At 41.7% G+C, this 19,369-nt stretch overlaps 1 protein-coding gene across 2 annotated transcripts in view; it reads right to left on the bottom strand.

Annotated features, from left to right (window-relative positions):
• Window positions 1-6,175: 6,175 nt before the first annotated feature.
• The window catches only part of LOC145361854 (growth/differentiation factor 11-like), a 29,265-nt gene continuing 16,071 nt past the window's right edge, over window positions 6,176-19,369 (bottom strand). For both annotated transcript variants that reach the window (XM_080217830.1, XM_080217828.1), the window contains 2 exons: window positions 10,462-10,835; window positions 6,176-6,590 (listed from right to left, as the gene is read on the bottom strand). In XM_080217830.1, coding sequence (XP_080073956.1) covers window positions 6,210-6,590; window positions 10,462-10,835 — 755 coding nt within the window. In that variant the 3' untranslated portion in view covers window positions 6,176-6,209. The remainder of the gene's footprint in view (window positions 6,591-10,461; window positions 10,836-19,369) is intronic.

Below are 19,369 nucleotides of genomic sequence, written 5' to 3' on the forward strand. Positions count from 1 at the left end.
TCCAACTCTTATACCTTAGGTCTCAAACATTCACTTAGTTTCTCTGCTTTAGAGAAAATGAAGAACTGATTGGCTCAGCAGTTTTGTACTTGGCTATTGAGATTATGGAGGCTACAGTAGTGGGCTGATTCATTCTGTATGCAGAATAGCCTGTAAGGAAATGTCAAACTTTTTCACTTACGTTTTTAACAGAATTCCCCGATCTACCCTGTTGAATTAGGATAGCGATGCACAGAAGGAGGCCAGTCAGCCATTGTACCTGTGTCAGCACTTTGAAAAAGCTGATTAATTAGTTCCGCCATCCCTACTCTTTCCCTATAGAGTTGCAAGTTTTTTTCATTTTTAATCCGTGACCAGTGGTGTTCAGTAAGGCCCAATGCAGGGGGGAAGTGTACAGTAAATGGCAGAACCCTCAGAAGCATTAACGTAGAGGAATCTGGGCGTACAAGTCCACAGTTCCCTGAAAATGGCAGCACAAGTGGATAAGGTGGTCATGAAGGCATATGGCATGCTTGCCTTCATCAGTTGGGACAGAGTATAAAAGTTGGCAAGTCATGTTGCTGCTGTATCGAACTTTAGGCCACATTTGGAATATTGTGTACAGTTTTTTATTCATGCCTCAAGTAGGCCTACGTTAGCACTGCAATGCAACTATTCTGAAAATCCCCTGCTTGGGTACACTGAGGGAGAATTCAGCATGGCCAATGCACCTAACCCGCACGTCTTTTGGACTGTGGGAGGAAACCGGACCACCTGGAGAAAACCCATGCAGACACAGGGAGAACATGCAAACTCTGCATAGCCAATTGAACCCAGGATCCTGGTGCTATAAGGCAGCAGTGCTAACCATTGTGCCATCCTATAACCACCACACTACCAGAAGGATGTGAAGACTTTGGAGAGGGTGCAGAAAAGGCTTACCAGGATGTTGCTTGGCTTGGAGGGTATTAGCTACGAGGGGAGATTGAACAAACTTAGTTTATTTTCACTTGAACATTGGAGGCTAAGGGTGATCTGGTAGAAGTTTACAAAATTGAGGGTGTGGATAGTCGAAGTCTTTTTCCCAGAAATGTCAATTACTAGGGTACGTAGGTTTAAGATAAAAGGGGGGAAGTCTAAAGGAGATGCAAGAGGCAATTACTTTTTGCAGAGGGTGGTAATTACCTGAAATGCGCTGCCCGGGGAGGTGGTAGAAGCAGATACAATAGCAACTTTTAAGAGGCACCTTTTACAGATGCATGAATAGAGGGATATGGACCGTGTGGAGCCTTAGTTTGGAAAGGTGTCATGCTGGTGCAGACTAGGTGGGCTGAAGGGCCTGTTCTTGTGCTGTACTGCGTTTTATTTTAGAGATCCAATTCCCTTTGGAAAGTTATAGTTGAATCAGCCTCCCCTGCTGTTCCAAGCACTGCATTTGAGATCATATCTCCCTGCAGTTTTTAAAAAATCCTCTCCCTGATTTTTTTTTTGCCTGCCTTAAATCAGTGTCCTCTGTTTACTGATCCTCTTCATGTAAACAGTTTCTCCCCATCTACTTGCAGACTTGGTTGAGGCTGTATATAGCTAAGGTCACTTTGGGCTATTTGGACAAAAGTGGCCTATTATTTTCTCTGCCAATTTTGCATTTTTTCTTGTCCACTCTTTGGGTTCTCTCCACTCTAGCATACTGAGTAGAAAATGAGCTGGCAATCTGTTCAAAGAGCTCTGCCAGTTTTGTTCTTACTCTGACTGCTGGGGCACACATCCATGATAGCAGCCCAATCTTTTTCTTGGGTTGTGAGAGTGTCCCATTGTGGGGTAAGATGGTCACTCTTGCTACATTTATATTGTGCCTTTACTGTAATAAAACATTTTCAAGTATTCACATATACAGTGTAGGGTACAGGCATAGTAGTTACTGAACTAATAATCTAGAAACCTGGAGAAAGATCTCAATAATAGTTCAAATCTCATTGTGGCAGCAAGGGAATTTAATTTGTTAATTAAATAAAAATCCATGTGATTCACTAATTCCCTTTAAAGAAGGAAATCTGCTGTCCTCACTCGGTCTCGCTTGTATGAGACTGCAGACCCACAGAAGTGTGGTTGACCATTAACTGCCCCCTGAACTGGTCTAGCAAGTCACCCAGTTGTATTCAAGAAGCCAGCTCACCACCACATTTCTTGAAAAATTGGAAATGGGCAATAAATGCTAACCTCACCAGCCAATGTCTGAATATATATTTTTCAAAACGGGACCGTTATTAAATACTGAACTAAGTAGGAGCTAGTCAGATAGGTGATCAAGAATGTACTCAAAGAAATGGGTTTTAGAGATCTTAATGGCAGAGATGTTTAGGGAAGGAATTCCAGAGCTTGGGGCCTAGGTGGTATGGCTACCAATGATGAAAATTAGATGTGCTCAAAAGGCCAGATTTGGTTTTTAAAGCGGGAATCCTTAATCTTATGAATCTAATCACAGTAACTGATGAGAGAGAGAGAGAGACAGAGACTAGCCTACTGCTGCTTATAAATATTCACAAGCTGAATTAATATGCACAGTGATGCTGACCCCAAAAGATCTTGTTATTATTCCAACATTTGTAGTATCGTCCAAAAATGACTCTTGAGAAATGTGCCACAATTTGCTACAGTCTAACTTATTTACATATTCCTTCTATCTTTGGAGTTTAATGAAACTGCTTGTTTCTCAACACAACTATTTGTAATTGATTGCAACATCTGTCAACTCTTTTTCTGTCCATTTCCAGCCACTCTACACTGATCAGCATATTCATGAGCTGTTTTGCAGGTCAGCATCATGGTATGCATATTAAAGAGAAATTCTCATGAATATTGATGAGCCTAAGAAGAACACTACAGTTCAACAGTGAATCCTATATCAAATACTTAGCATATTTTTTAAAGTACTAGTCATGGTGTTTCCATGGATGTGATCCCCATATGGACTTCCTGCCCACCTGAGTATGTGATAGTGTGACCACAGCACAAGGTGAGGTCAACATTTGATCAGCTGACTTCATTGGGTAAATAATTAGATTGCAACAACCTGCTAGAAATCCTTAGATAGGGATGTGACTTTGGTCAATGCTGTTTTAAACTTGCCTCTTCTTATCTCCGACTATCTTGTCTTAAATACTTCATCCCCCTGCATCTTCTCTATGCTGAAATGAAGATTCATCAAAGTAGTACTTGGTATTTTCCTGGGGTTAATTGGTAAAAAGTCCACTATTTCCCTTGATGTATATTAATGACTTAGACTTTGGTGTACATGGCACAATTTCAAAATTTGGAAGTATGGTAAATTGGGGAGGATAGTGATAGAGGGCATGGACTGCTGGAATGTGTAGACAGGTGGTTGATGAAGTGATGCATTCTGGAAAAAAGAATGAGAAAAGGCATAAACTGAAAGGTACAATTCCAACAGGTGTAGGAACAGAGACATCTAGGGAATATGTGCATCAGTTTTTGGAAGGTGGTAGGGCAGGTTGAGAAAGTGACAAGATTGAGCTAAGTACGCTGAAAATGATGATCAGTCAGGATCATCTAGCAGGTGTTATCCAATCACAATCCTGTTGGGTTGTTCCCGTCAGCTGTTTGCAGCATTGCAAACCCATGCTTGCAAAACTCAAAATATAGCATCTGAAATTATCACTCAGGCTCACAATGTACTTGCACCTTATGCATGCTAGAAGCTACATATGTTCACACACAGGCCTGCCCTTTGCAGACAGAAGGACTATGTTAATGTATTGTCTTTACAGCTGATAGCTATTCCTTAGTTCATTCCCCATGGCAATACCTCTGCTAGAGTTCACATGCCAACCAGTCAGTACTTTTCTCATGCAGTGTAAATTGTTGTTCCTTTACAATTGGTATTCTTGTGAACTGTTCTGATGAGTACAAGATGAAAAGTTTCGACAACATGCCTTTTCAGCACCACTCCCAAGCGGCTATGAAAAGACTTGTATTTATAGCACCCCTTTCACAATGCATCAGACATCTCAAAGCACTTTATAGTCAATGAAGTATCTTTTGAAGTGCAGTCACTGTTGTACTGCAGAGAAGAGTTTAATCTTGAACTGCTTTTATGCATTGTGCTACTGAAAAGCAATTAACAGCAGAAGGACAAATTGATAAAGCTGCAATAATAGTCTGTGGGTTCCTATGTTTTAGAAACAGTACAGAGTAAAAAAGCAAAGGAAATAAATGTTGAACTTGTACCAGTCATCAGTTAGACTGTAATTCCAGTCTGAATTCCAATTGATTGAGATTTGTCTCATTCTCATCAGCCTGTCATTTTGCCCCCATTCAGTTTAATGAACAGGAAAATCTTGATTGGTAAGTCAGGAAAGAACTCTTAGTACTGGCTGGTGCAGAGAGGAGGGAGCTTTCTGCTGACCTGAAGTGTTTAATGTCCTTGCTGTCTGCTTGAACTGAAAACACGTTCCATTCTCAGTGCTGAGATCACTCTTGGGTTGAGTCACCCCTAACCAAAACTTAGTGACTTCAGTCTGGAAAACTCCAGCTGATTCCCAAGCTCACAGCTTTTTGTGGGAGAAAGTTCTATATTTCTCTCTCCCCTATGCGAAGAAGTGCTTCCTGACCCCACTCTCATGAACGGTCTGACACGAGATCATAGGATTCCTACAGTGCAGAAAGAGGCCCTTCGGCCTATCGTGTCTGCACTGGCAACAGTCCCTCCCAGGCCCTATTTCTGTAACCTCACACATTTACCCTGACACTAAGGGGCAATTTAGCATGGCCAATTAACCTAACCTGCACATCTTTGGAGATATTAAGACAATGCCCCCTTGTTCTGGACTCCTCCCTGATTTCCACCACCCCCCACCCCCCCCCACTCTCCCCTGAAAATGTTTCTCTCAATCCTATCAACTCCTTTTATTATTTTAAACATCTCAATTACATCACTCTCAATTTTCTATACTGAAGGGAATATAAACTTTATGCAACCTCATCACTTAATTCTTATTCCCAATATGATTATGGCAAGTCTGTGCTGCACCCCCTGCAAAGATAATATATCCTTCCTAAGGTGTGGTGCCGAGAACTGAGTACAATTAAGATGTTGTTTGATACATGCGACTGAAACATTGCCTCCTTCCTGTTCTATTCCCTCCTCCTAGAGGTAAAAGGCTATGATGGTTTGATTGGAGAGGGGATGATCACAATCATGTCCACATAGTGTACCAACTTAGAGTCAAAGAAGCTAAAAGGTTTCCGGGCCAGAGACTTAGTTGTTTGGTACTACTAGTGAGATTCCCAGTATTTTGCGTGCAATAGTAAAGGGAAAATACAAATACCGGAAGTCTGAAATAAAACCACAATGCTGGAAATGCACTTCATGTCAAGTGGATTCTGTAGTGAGAAGGGATAGATTAATGTTTGGGGTGAAATTCTTCATTGGAACTATTCTGTGTCTTGCCCAAACTTTCTCTGCCTTTCCAGCATTCCTTGGTTTTACTTTTTCAGGTGCATGAATTCTGCTATGAATACAAATGGAAAAAAAATTCTCTCCAGGGCCCTCTTCATCGATCTACAGCTCACTGAAGTCTTCTTTTAAATGTTTTTGAGGAAGAATTTGTAAACTTGAGCATCCCTGCTTCATATTTTGACGTTTTTGTTTTAGAGAGCCTCGCTGTCAACATTCGCTGTTTAAAAAAAAAACAGACTGCTGTAGAGAATCATTATAAACATCAACACCCGTTTGAACTTTCCCTACTTCTGTTAGTTTTTAAATTATTTTTGTTTAAACAGTGAGGTTTGATGACATCACAGACTCTCTTTTGGATGGTTACTGATTCGAAGATTGTGTGGAAACAAAATTTAAGTCAGTTGGTATCATTTACCTAGGTGCTTCGCCTTCACCTTTTATTTTACACATCGTGTTGGCCTTAGTAATTCCTCAAATGATTTGCGCTGATATTGCCATCAGCAGTCACTGGGACAGGGGTGGGGGAGGGGGAGAAAAACAGATATCTGGAATCAAAGTTAATTCTAGTTCTTATTAACCAGTTGGGTTTTAAAATAAAATGTTTCCTGATGATGAGACTCCACCTTGAGGCCCAGTTTTTTCTTTCTCTGCTATTGCACAGTACATGGCGTAAATTTGACATAACATTCAAGACCAATGAACGTTCCAGGTCCCAATGGCAGGGGAAAGGAAGTTTGGTTGATTCTATTTTTTTTTAAGAGCAGCCACACCGATCGACCACCATGCCTGGAATTTGCCCATTGATGATCTGTTGCTTGTCATTGAAGTAAAGCATGTTGATAGGTGACATTTTGGTTGGTGTACAGCAGGGGCCTGCTGAGCCCCGTGCATTGGCATGATGCACCAAATGGGTATGTGGGTATTTCTGCATGAACATGTACTCGCATTGGCCGGAACAGTAGTTGGCTTTGTATCGCTTGGGAGCAATAATCCAGTCCCAGCCAAAGGCTTCAAAATCAACTGTTAACGGGTAGCGGCAGCAGCGTGACTCTGTGGAGTGCTCATCACAGTCTAGCCCCAAGTTTCGCCGGGTACGTTTGTTGGTTTCTGCCACTTTGACTTCCAGGAACGGTTGCTGTTAAAGAAAAAAAAATCTTTTTCATTGGTGTTTATTGATAACCCTTCCCAATGCCACCATAATTCTAAATCTGCTCTGCTGCAGTGGGATAAAAGAGCAAAATATAAATTCCAATACAAAATGCTTCAATTTTATCCTCTGTTAGTTGCACTTCTTTCCACATGTAGTGCAGGAAACGAACACTGTTAAAATTTCAATACTGTTAACGGCCATTTCAAATATGGTTAGGTTTAGGAGAGTAACAATCATTTTTAATTGCCAATATTCACAAACTCAGCAGTTGCGATAAACGTTGAAATTTGCGTACTCATCACTGTCATTTTAAATGCATTGTTAGAATTCACATTCCTAGAAGTCAGTTTAAATACAAATAGCAAATTGAAATGTACAAAGCAAATTGCTGCAGATTTTGGAAATTTGAAGCCAAAATAGAAATGCGCAGCAGGTCAGTCAGCGGGGAGGACTGTTTCCATGCAGCCCCTTAGAACAGACTATCTTGAATGTGCAGTTCGAGTTTATTTGATCCTAGCAATTATTGTTAAAATTCACATTTCTATTGACATTTTGTGCGCTTTAGTATAATTTGATTTATTATTGTCACGTATTAATATACAGTGAAAAGTATTATTCCTTGCGCATGATACAGACAAAGCATACTGTACATAGAGAAGGAAAGGAGAGCGTGCAGAATGTAGTGTTACAGTCATAGCTAGGGCGTAGAGAAAGATCAATTCAATGCAAGGTAAGTCCATTCAAAAGTCTGACAACAGCAGGGAAGAACATAAGAACATAAGAAATAGGAGCAGGAGTAGGCCATCTAGCCCTTCGAGCCTGCCCCGCCATTCAATAAGATCATGGCTGATCTGTGGTAGCTCAGTTCCACTTTCCCGCCCTCTCCCCATAACCCTTAATCCCCTCTCTTATCAAGAACCCATCAACCCGCTTCTTAAAAATATTTAGCGAGGCAGCCTCCACCACTTCAACGGGCAGAGAATTCCAGAGATTCACCACCCTTTGAGTGAAGAAGTTCCTCCTCAACTCCGTTCTAAACCGCCTCCCCTTTATCTTGAGGCTGTGCCCCCTAGTCCTACTGTCTTTTTTGAGCGGGAAGAGTCTCTCCACCTCTATCCTATCCATCCCATTCATCATCTTATACGTCTCAATGAGATCTCCCCTCATTCTTCTAAACTCTAACGAGTACAAGCCCAGTTTATTCAGCCTCTCCTCATAGCTCAATCCCCTCAACTCCGGTATCAGCCTAGTAAACCTCCTCTGCACTCCCTCCAGGGCCAAAATATCCTTGCGCAGGTGCGGCGCCCAAAACTGCACACAGTACTCCAGCTGCGGCCTCACCAATGCCCTATACAGCTGCAGCAAGACCTCCCTACTTTTATATTCAATCCCCCTCGCTATGAAGGCCAGCATCCCATTCGCCTTCCTGACCACCTGCTGCACCTGCAAGCTGGGTTTTTGCGACTCAGTCTGTTGGTACGTGACCTCAGACTTTTGTATCTTTTTCCCAACGGAAGAAGGTGGAAGAGAGAATGTCCAGGGTGTGTGGGGTCCTTAATTTATGCTGGCTGCTTTGCCGAGGCAATGGGAAGCGTAGACAGCCAATGGATGGGAGGCTGGTTTGCGTGATGGATTGGGCTACATTCACGACCTTTTGTAGTTCCTTGCGGCCTTGGGCAGAGCAGGAGCCCAGACCAAGCTGTGATATAAGCAGAAAGAATGCTTTCTATGGTGCATCTGTAAAAGCTGGTGAGAATCATAGCTGACATGCCAAATTTCCTTAGTCTTCTGAGAAAGTAAAGGCGTTGGTGGGCTTTCTTAACTATAGTGTCGGCATGGGGGGGGACCAAGATAGGTTGTATAATTCACATAGCCCAGCAGCCATTTTAAATGCATTACTGAAATTCAAGTGCTTAATGGAAATTTTAAATTTATTGTTCAAATTCATATCCTCATACGTCCAACAATCAGATTAAGTATGCTGTTGTACAGCTCGTAGCCATTTAAGATATAATATTAAAAATATAATCAGTACTTACCATCTCCGGCTGGGACGAATGCAGTTCTCAGCCTGCCTGAAGTTGAAACTTCAATTTGATTTTCCCATTCTGTTTTCATGCTGAATGACTAAAGTAAGTTGTAGTGGTGCACCTAGCTGGATTCCCACTGCTGTACCTCCTATGAGTATTTGCATTTGCTCTCCACCATGTAAATTAATGAATAGGACTATCAGGTGAGACCAGGTTTGCAAAATAGTATGGGCGAGCTGTAAATATTGTCATTCACTTAGATGAGCTAAGTTAGATGCGACAAGTCAATATTAGGCACGTGGAGACATCAAGTATCAATATAAATGAGAGTTGGCTTAGCAAAGTCTCTAGCAATTACAAGGAATGAAATAAGTTGTATAGCGCATTTCAGAATTTCAGGCTGTCCTAAACCACTTTACAGCCAGAACTACTACTATGAAGTTTATCCATTGATGTAAAAAACGCAGCAACCAATTTGCGCACAGCAAGGTCCCACAAACAGTTGTGATAAATGGCCAGGTCACCTTTTTTTTTAGTGATGTTGGATTTGTTCAGGAAGCCATCATGAGAGCTCATTTTAAACCTCTTGCTATGTTGCCACAACCTTAGAATGGTGCTTTCCTATTGCATCATATGTGATGATTCCATTTCCTATAACAATAATCATTGTAGCCTGACAAAGTGAGATTGCCAAATACAGATGTTTTCTGCAATTAACATTTTATTTGAAATTGGCAGGAATCATTTTTCCCTTTGCACAACTCAGTTCAAGAAAAGGTGTAACATTTGAAACTACTCATATCCTGCGATATCTGCATCCCTCCCCCGCAGAACTGTGGGCGTATTTCCATCACATGGACAGCAGCAATTCAAGAAGGCAGTTCACCATTTGTTTTTAAGGGAAATTGGGGATGGGCAATAAATGCTGGCCTTATATTTATCCCATAAAGGGACCAAAAAAAAATGGCTGTGAAGGTCTGTTCATGCCACCCTAGTTCAGTGGGGTAATTAAATGATTAGGTAGGAATTCAACAGTGGAGCAACTAAACTCTTTGGCAGAGTGTCTGCTCAGAATAAATTCTGCTGTTGCCACATTGTTCCAGGAGCATGAGGCTTGAACTGTGCTACACTCACCAGCACTTAAATCAGCTGATTTTCCTCTGGAATACTTCAAACAAACATTACAGCAGTCAACTATTAAAAGCTCATTATGCTGTTCAGCCTCTCCCTCTTCAATCGCCTTTTCAGGAAGTATATTCCAGTTCCTGACTATATTGCACGAATATTTCTTACCTCCTATCCCCTTTGGTTCTTTTGCCAATTATCTTACATTTGTGTCCGTTGGTGGCACAGTGATTATCATTGCTGCCTCTCAGCGCCAGGTTCCTGGGTTCAGTTCGGACCTTGGGGTCAATGTCTGTGTGGAGTCTGCACGTTCTCCCTCTGTCTGCGTGGGTTTCCTCCGGGTGCTCCGGTTTCCTCCCACAGTCCAAAGATGTGCAGGTTAAGTTGATTGGCCATACTAAATTGCCCCTTAGTGTCCAGGGAAATTAGCAAGGTAATTAGTGGGGTTATGGGGATAGAGCCTGGGTGGGATTGTTGTCGGCGCAGTCTCAGCAGGCCAAATGGCCTCTTTCTGCACTGCAGTTATTCTATAGTTACTAACCCTTCTACAACAAAAAAAATTCTTTTATTTTGGCATTGATGATCAGGAAGATGCTGGGCTTTCAGTCACCAATCACATGTGCTATTTGTGTGTGATGCTGTTGAAACTTGATAAACCTGTATCTCCTTGATACAGAGGACTTAAAGTGAACAGTACTCACCAGTCCCTTCTCTCCATTTCCTGGAGATGTGACAGCCAGGTCGTTGCCATTCATATCAAAGGCGTTGATCTCAATGCCCCAGTTGGTGTGAGGTTGCTTGAACCAGTTCTGCAGCACGTGCTTAAAGTCGATACTTTGCCAGCGCCCATTGCGGGAGTTCAAGTCTATTTTTAAGGATCGGATCCGCGAGTGCCTGCTGCCCTTCTCCGTCACAGGTTTCAGCCTGAGGATCTGCAGATACACGGTGGAGGTGTGTAGAACTGGACGCAGGTAAACCCACAGGTGAGCTCGCACCACATTTGTAAATGTTATTTTGGGGCTAAATTTAAAAAAGCAACATTTTGGGCTCCCATCCACTTGGACACAGGGTTCAGCTACAAAAAGAAAATCAAAGAAGTAATCATAGCTAACTAATACATATCTTATTGGCTATTACTCAGATCCAAGCATAGAATTTTACGCAGTTTAATCATGTAAAGAAGAGCAGTCCTCAGCTTAAAGAAAATGCCATCTTCAGTAGAAATATCAGGAAACAAGCTGATTGCAAGGATTTCATCCTACCTAAAATACAGCATTACATTCAAGGCAAAGAAAGCAATTGTTATACATTTGTTTCCTTGTGAACTTGTGGAATACAGTTAGAAATTTGAATTTCCAAAGTTTAAAATTAAAACCGTTCCTTCTGCTGTGGTGTATTATGGTAGGCAAGATTGGTTGCTGCTTCTGTGCTAGATGGCAGAAATTTTGCTCATAGATCAAATAGATACTTGTATGAAAAGTGGATTCAATAATTTGTGATCCACAGTGGCATGGAAAGATGTACAGTACAGAATGACAGTTCATTAGGGTTATTTTGGGTGGCCTGACTTATAAAACCCATCTGGAGAAATGCAAGTGAAATACAAAATGATTGGAGTGACACTGTAAAGTAGCTTCGTTATGAGTGTCACAAAATATTCCAGTTTTTCTGCAGTACCTGTTAGTGACAACAGTACAGTATATGCATTGTCCAGCAATATGACTGGACTTGTATTAGCTGATACCTCATTTGTGGAGACATTAACCACAGATACACAGCTTTTCCACATTGCTCTAAAGAGTTCACATCAAGATAGTTTTGGGCTCAGGTTCCATGCCTGCCATGGAGCTAAGCCACACAGACCAGGAAGATCCTAAATTTTGATCCCTAGTCTTTGTTGAGTTAACTTATCTCAGCCAGGTTCACGGTAGTGTAAGTGTGACTTTTAACCGTTGTATTCACGCGCTACAGAGTTACGTTCCTGCTCCTGACTGAGTCCCAGTGGAAAGCATGGATGTATCTAAAAGTAGGTTCCAGCTTGGCTATGATGTCCTCCATGTATTAATCTGTTAACATTCACTGGTTATGCACATGGACAATAACCTCTTGGCAAGTTATTGAAGAATTTTTGGTGCACCCAGGAGCATTACCCCAACTAAGAGTTGCACCATCAGGAGGGAAGAGAAAAGGAGAGAGTAGGAAATTGTTCCCCGTGAAGCCCCATGAAGCTTGTGAAGCAGGGCAAGCCTTGTTTCCTTATGTTCAGTGTCTCATTCTGCAATCAGATTATTGCTGAGTTCCACCAAAAGAAATTAACTTCTCCACTATTTTTTTTACTAATACTTATTTTTTCAGATCCTAAACCTTACTAATCCCTTGGTTCCCTAGTATTCCTGTGAGGTATTTTGCATTTTCTGTTAAGACATGTTATTTGTCTAGTTTGCCTGCCATTTCTTTATTCCCCATTATAATTTTTCTGTCTGACTGTAATAAGCCCACATTTGTCTTTGCTAATCTTTTCCTTTTAACTTAACCTATTAAAACTTTTACTACTCTTTTTGTTTCTCATTTGTTTAATTTCTTGTCTTCTCTATCAGCTTCTTGGTTCATCTTTGCCGAATTCTAAAATGGTTTTTTGGCAACTTTTATAAGCATTTTCTTTTGGTTGAATACAATCTTTAACTTCTCTTATTAGTCATGGTTGGATCACCTTTTCCTTTGTTTGTGCCGCGAAGGAATATAAATTTGTTGTAAGCCAAGTATTCATTCTTTAAATGCTAGCCTAGGATGTTGTATGTTTTATTAACCACTCTCTCAACCTGTCCTGCCACCTTCAGTGATATACGTATGTATTCCACTGCTCCTGAAACCCCTTTAGAATTGTACCCTTCATCTTCTATTGTGTCTCTGCATTCTTCCTACCAAAATGAATAACTTCACGTCTCTATTAAATTTCATCTGCCACTTATCTGCACAATACACCAATCTGTTTGACCTTAGTTCTACGCTATCTTCCTCACAGAGCGTCCAAGTTCCATGTCATATCTGCAAATTTTGAAGCTGCGCCCTGTAGACTATGGACTAAGGTCATTAATATATATCAAGAAGATATGTCCCAACACACTGACCCCTGCAGAACTCCACTCCAACTTTAATCCAGTCGAAAAATATCCATTAACCATTGCTCTGTTTCCTGACACTCAGCCAATTTATTTTCCAAGTTACTCCTGTCCTTTTTATTCCATGAGCTTTCACTTTGCCCACAAGTCTGTGTGGCATTTTATGAAATGCCTTCTAGAAGTCCATCAATAGCTCTCATCAACCGTCACTGTAATCTCATCCAAAAACTCCAAGTTAGTGGAGCACAGTTTTCCCTTTAAAAAAAATCTGTACTAGCTTTCCTTAATTAACACTCATTGCCTAAGACATAATTAATTTTATCCCAAATTAGTGATTTCATTTATTATTGTCACATGTATACAATGCAAAGTATTGTTTCTTGTGCACTAAACAGACAAAACATACCATACGTAGGGAAGGAAAGGAGGAGTGCAGAGTGTAGTGCTACAGTCATAGCTAGGATGTAGAAAAAGATCAACTTTATGCATGTTAGGTCCATTCAAAAGCCTGGTGGTAGCAGGGAAGAAGCTGTTTTGAGTCAGTTAGTATGTATTCTCAGACTTTTGTACCTTTTTCCCAATGGAAGAAGGTGGAAGAGGCTGTGAATACCCTCGCCAGTTGGTCTGTGCAGGACTGAATGCTTGTCCAGGTACCCCATCTAGGCCAATTACTTTCCATAGGTTGACTTTTGAGAAGGCTGCTGTGACATCAGCAATGGCAACCCTGAATACAGGTTTGTCAGAGGTTTCCGGAATGGAGGGCATGCTCTCACTGACCTGTTGCTCAAAACGGGCATAGGATGAATTGAGCTCATCAGGAAGGGGTGCATTGGAACCTGTTATGTCTTGCAGACTTTGCCATAGTTGGCAGGAGCCTGTGTGGCTAGCTTGGGACTCTAGGTTGGTCTGGTCCTGTCTTTTGGCATCTTTGGATCTCCACAGATCATATCTGACTTTCCTGTATTGGTCTGGATCGAGTGACTAGAACACCTCAGACCTGGACTTCAGCAGCAGAGGATATTCCTGTTCATCCATGGTTTTCGGTTGGGAAACACGCAGATTTGCTTCTTTGGCAGACAGTCTTCTACACACTTACTAATGAGGTCAGTTACTGTAGTGACATACTCGTTCAGGCTGTGTAGCAGTGGTCTAGGACGTTTGGTCCTCTTGTGGAGCAGGAGATGTGTTGGTGGTATCTTGGTAGAACACACTTGAGCTTGGCCTAATTAAAGCCCCTGGTCATGAAGAACAAGGCCTCAGGATGTTTCGTCCCTCAAAGCTATTTGTGATGGTATATATTTCGTCCAAAGCAGTCTTCATCTGCGTGTGGGGTGGAATATTAACTGCTGTCAGGATAACACAGGTGGACTCCTGCAGTAGGTAGTAGGGGTGGCATTTTAGCGCCAGGTATTCTAGGTCTGGGGAGCAGAAATTTGCACTCAGAGGGTGGTAGGTGCGTGGAATCAGCTGCCGGAGGTGGTGATGGAGGCGGATTCAATAGGGTCTTTTAAGAGACTTCTGGATGAGTACATGGGACTTAGTAAGATTGAGGGTTATAGGTAAGCCTAGTAGGTAGAGATGTGTTCGGCACAACTTGTGGGCCGAAGGGCCTGTTTGTGCTGTAGTTTTTCTATGTTCTTATCATTTCTAGAAACTTCCCCATCACTGAGGTTAAAGTGACAGGCCTGCAGTTGCTGGACTTACCTTTGCACCTTTTTTTTAAACAAGGGTGTAGCATTTCCAATTCTCCAGTTTTGTGGCACTGTCCCTGAGTCCAAGGAAGACTGAAAAATTATGGCCAGTGCTTCTGCAATTTCCACACTCACTCCCCCGAATGGAATGCATCTCATTCGGTTCTGGTGCCTTATCAACTTAAAGTTTAGACAGCCTATCCAGTACCACCACCTTATCAATTTTAAACAGTGTCTAAATTACCTCCTCTTTCACCATGACTTGGTTAGCATCTTCTTCCTTGGTAAAGACAGATGCAAAGTATTCATTTAATATCTCAGCTATGCTCCCCGCCGCCACCATGTGTAAATTTCCTTTTCAGTCCCTATACAGTCCCACTCCTTTTACCACCTATTTCTATTTTTATGTCTATTGAAAACGTTTGGATTCCCCATTACATTAGCTGCTAGTCTCTCTTTAATATTTGCTTTTTCAGTTCCTCGCTGAACATTCAATATTCAGCCTGGTTCTCAGTTGCATTATCAACCTATCTGTTTTGTCATCCAGGGAGCTCTGGATATGTTTGTCTTGCCTTTCCACTTGATGGGAATATTCCTCCTCTGTCTGAATTATCCCTTCTCTGAAGGCAGCCCATTGTTCAGATGCCTTTTTGTCTGCCAACCTTTGATTTTGGTTAATCTGGGCCAGATTCATTCTTACTCCATTGAAGTTGGATTTCTCCCAGTTAATTGCCATTACTCTGGATTGTTCTTTTTCCTTTTCCATAGCCAACCTAAACCTTATCATTGATCAATGATAATTGTCACCTAATATTTCTCCTTGGCCCACCTCATTCCCAAGAACCAGGTCTAGCAGTGCCTTCCCTCTTGTTGGACTGAAAACGTACTGCTGTAGAAAATTTCCTGCACACTCTAGGAACTCTTGCCCCTCTCTGCCCTTTACACTATTACTGTTCCAGTTTCTGTTTGGATAATTAAAAATTATAACTATTCTATAATTCTTGTACCTCTAATTTACTTGCAAATGTGTACCTCTACATCCATCCCTCTCATTGGTGGCCTGCAGACCACACCAAGCAATGTAATTGCATCTTTCTTGTTCCTTAGCTTGAGTCAAATAGATTCTGTCTTTGACCCACTCTAGGAAGTTCTCTCTGTCCAGCACTGCAATTTTCTCCTTAATCAATGCTCTTTCTTCCCTGAACACCTTGTATCCAGGAATATGTAATATCCAGTCCTGCCTTTCCCTGTTATCACCACAATATATTTCCAAATGGCAATCTGTCTATAACACTAATCTTAATTTCCATGCATTCATATACATGCACGAAAACTCTAAATTAGACTTTATTACTTTCTCCCATGCTCTAAACCCAAATAATAACTTAGTTTTTCAACTTAATCTGCTCCTATCTAATATGAAATTATTCCCTTCTCTAGTAATCCCAATATTCTAACTTTATCTACCTTATTCAATGATCTTCCTCCACCATAAGATTAGAAGTGTGGATGTTCACTGTTTTACTGTACTCAGTACCGGTCATGAATGTTTGGGTACTGAAGAAGTCTGTGTCCAGATGCAGCAAGACCTGGACAACATTGCAGCTTGGGCTGCGAAGTAGCAAGTAACATTCAAACCCCACAAGCGCCAGGAAATAACCATCTCCAACAAGAGAGGGAATCTAATATCTCCTCTTGACATTCAATGTCATTACCATTGCTGATTCCCCACCAACAACATCCCAGGGGTTACTAATGATCAAAAACTTAATTGGACCAACTATGTAAATACAGTAGCTACAAGAGCAGGTCAGAGGCTGGGAAGTCTGTGGTAACTCAACTTTCTGACTTGTCTGTCTACCATCTACAAGGCACAAGTCAGGAGTGGAATACTCTCAACTTGCCTGGATGAGTGTAGTACCAGCAGCATTCCAAGAAGCTGAATACCATCCCAGGCCAAAGCACATCACTTGATTCACGCTCTGTCAACCGCTTTAAACATTCACTCTCCTCACTTACGATGTACAGTGGCATCAGTGCACTGTGAACAGGATATGCTACAGCAACTCACCAAAGCTCCTTTGACACATCTTGCAAACCAGTGACCTCCAAAACCTAGATGGATAGGGGCAGCAGACTCATAGAAACGCCACCACTATCTGCAAGTTCCTTCCAAGTTGTACACTATCTTGAATTGGAAATATATTGCCATTCCTTCACTGTCACTGGGTCAAAATCCTGGAACTCATTTTCCAGCAGCAGTGTAGGTGACCTACACTAGATGGACTCCAGCAGTTCAACAAGGTTCAATAAGGGTGGCCAACAGATGCTGGGCATGGGTGAAAGTTTATTAGGGAGTAGGCAAGACTTTGGGGTTGAGGTTACAATCTGATCAGCTATGATCTTACTGAATGGTGGAGCAGTGGCTGCCTCTCAATTAATATGTTCAAAAGAAAAAAACGCAACCTCCCACCAATGGTGATGCTATAGCATCTCTTAGCTCCTCAACCTGCAGAGAAGCCCCTATCCTTCAACAAACATCTCTCTACTTCCCAAAGGTGTACGTAACTGTAAAGATAATGATATAGGATAAAAGTGTTATACTGAAGAAGTGTATGACTTTAAAGTGGGGATTGGATGATCTGTATGCTCTGTTCCAATGGCACTCTGCCCTTTAGCCCCCACTTCATCTGACATTTCGTTTCAACTCCCTCGGGATAATTTTAACTTTGGTGATGTTCTGAAATGGGCAATTTGAAATTAGACATTGATTATAGACTCCACCCAATTTCCCTTTGGAAATTAGATGAGATGCATAATGTGGCTAATTCAATATCACACATTTTCCATTACTTAAAGTTAATGCCATCAGTGCAAAATCTAGAAAGACAAATGTGATCACTTGGCTTTTAAAAGTCTCGGTTCTGGATTCACAGCCTTCTGAATAAGAACCATAAAATTTCACGTTTGTAGGTATCATAGAGTGGGATACTGTAGGATCTAGGATTCTGCAACAAGGAGTCAGTTTAGTGCCCGGTATTAAATTTAACAAGTCAAAGTGGAGGAATAGTTATTACTGTATAGTCATCTAATCATAGATAGCATTTTCAGGCTTTGGGAATATAGGATTATGCGGGGTGGGGGATGTGGGTCGAATCCTCTCTCACAATTAGTGAGTAGGTTCCCTAAGCTGCCGGCAGAATCATGAACAAAATACTATGCGTTTTCTGAAAGCTGCTGAGTAACTGTAATTTGACAGCCAACTCTCTAGGGACAATCCTTACTTCCCACTTTTGAGTAATGTGAAATAAAAAATTTCCTAGTGGTTAATGAATTTGCTCTTGCATCCAAAAGCACTTCACCAGCCGTAAAGTCCTTTGAGATGTCCGGTGGTTGTGAAAACACTGAGTGTGCATACAATACGGACTGCAGCAGTTCAAGGAAACAGCTCACCACCACCTTCTCCAGGGCAATTAGGGATGGGAAATAAATGCTGCCTAGCCAGCGACACCCACATCCCCTGAAAGAATAAAAAATAATACAAGTCTTCCTTTCTTAATCTGAATTCCAAGTGACTTGATTTTGCTAAATTCATATTTAGATAATCCCTCTGCAGGTGCTTTCTGGAGATAACGGGATCTTAGACCGGAAACACGTTTAAAAAAAACTTTATTCCTTTGTTTTTGTTACCTCAAAATTATTTTTTATAACGACAGGACATGTGTTACTCACTTTCTCAATATTGTTTGTAATGTCTTTTTCAATATGGGACAGAAATAAACAGGAGAGGACCCAAGAAACAGTGATCCACAAAGCAAAGGAGCAGGGACTGAGGGAATGGCAGGCACGGGAGGAAGGTGGTAACTCTGGGAGCAGTGCCCAAGAGGCTGAAGGTGAAAAGAAACTTAGAGCAAAAATAATAAAGGAAATGGAGAATGCGAAGTACAAAGAACAACACAGCATGGGAAACAGGCCCAACGAGCCCACACCGCCATTTTAACATTGAGTCCCCTCTCCACCCATGACCCTTGTCTATGCTTATCGCATTCTACATTGAGGGAAACTAATTTAGGGACAATCAGCCTAATATTACATCTTTGGGGTGTGGGAGGAAACCGGAGCACCCGGAGAAAACCCACGCAAGCACGGGGAGAATGCACAAACTCCCGCAGACACTGGCCCAAATCCATGTATCTGCACAGCAAACAGTGATAGTCACTGAGCTGTCGTGTTGCCCAGCATCTGGTCACCGTTGTAGAACAGTAGGAGGTTGTAGAACAGAGCCAAGCTAGACACAAGAAACTGGTCTGCATGATCGGGTAGAGAGGTGAATTTCAGGAACTCGATATCTCTGTTTTGAATTTCTTCCCCATTATTCTGTTGTGATTTAGTGTTTTGTTGTGCTGTTTAGACCATGGGTTTCATGGCAGCAGCTGCTGCTTAACCTGTCCAGTAACATGCTGAGTGAGGGTGACTGTTCTAATTTCCCCACAATAGCCTGGTTGGTGGTTTCATAGCATTAATTTGGCAGATTGGAGGCAATGTATGCCCATTTTTGTGCTATGGATAAAGGTCCATCATGACCTAGATTGAGACTTCCCCTGTTGTGAAAAACCTTGCAGCCAGTGGAGAGAAAAGACTTTAACCATCAGTTCAATCCAGTCCAGAGTAAGAAGAGCACAAGAAATAGGAGGAGGAGTAGACCACATGGTCCCATCAAACCTATACCCTCCGTTTAATACGATCTTGGCTGATCTTGGGCTTCAACTCCATTTTCCTGCTTGCACCCCATATCCCTG

The sequence above is a fragment of the Carcharhinus amblyrhynchos genome, chromosome X (genome assembly GCF_965287045.1).
Source record: "Carcharhinus amblyrhynchos chromosome X, sCarAmb.v2.hapA, whole genome shotgun sequence".
In the NCBI taxonomy this organism is placed as follows: Eukaryota; Metazoa; Chordata; class Chondrichthyes; order Carcharhiniformes; family Carcharhinidae; genus Carcharhinus; species Carcharhinus amblyrhynchos.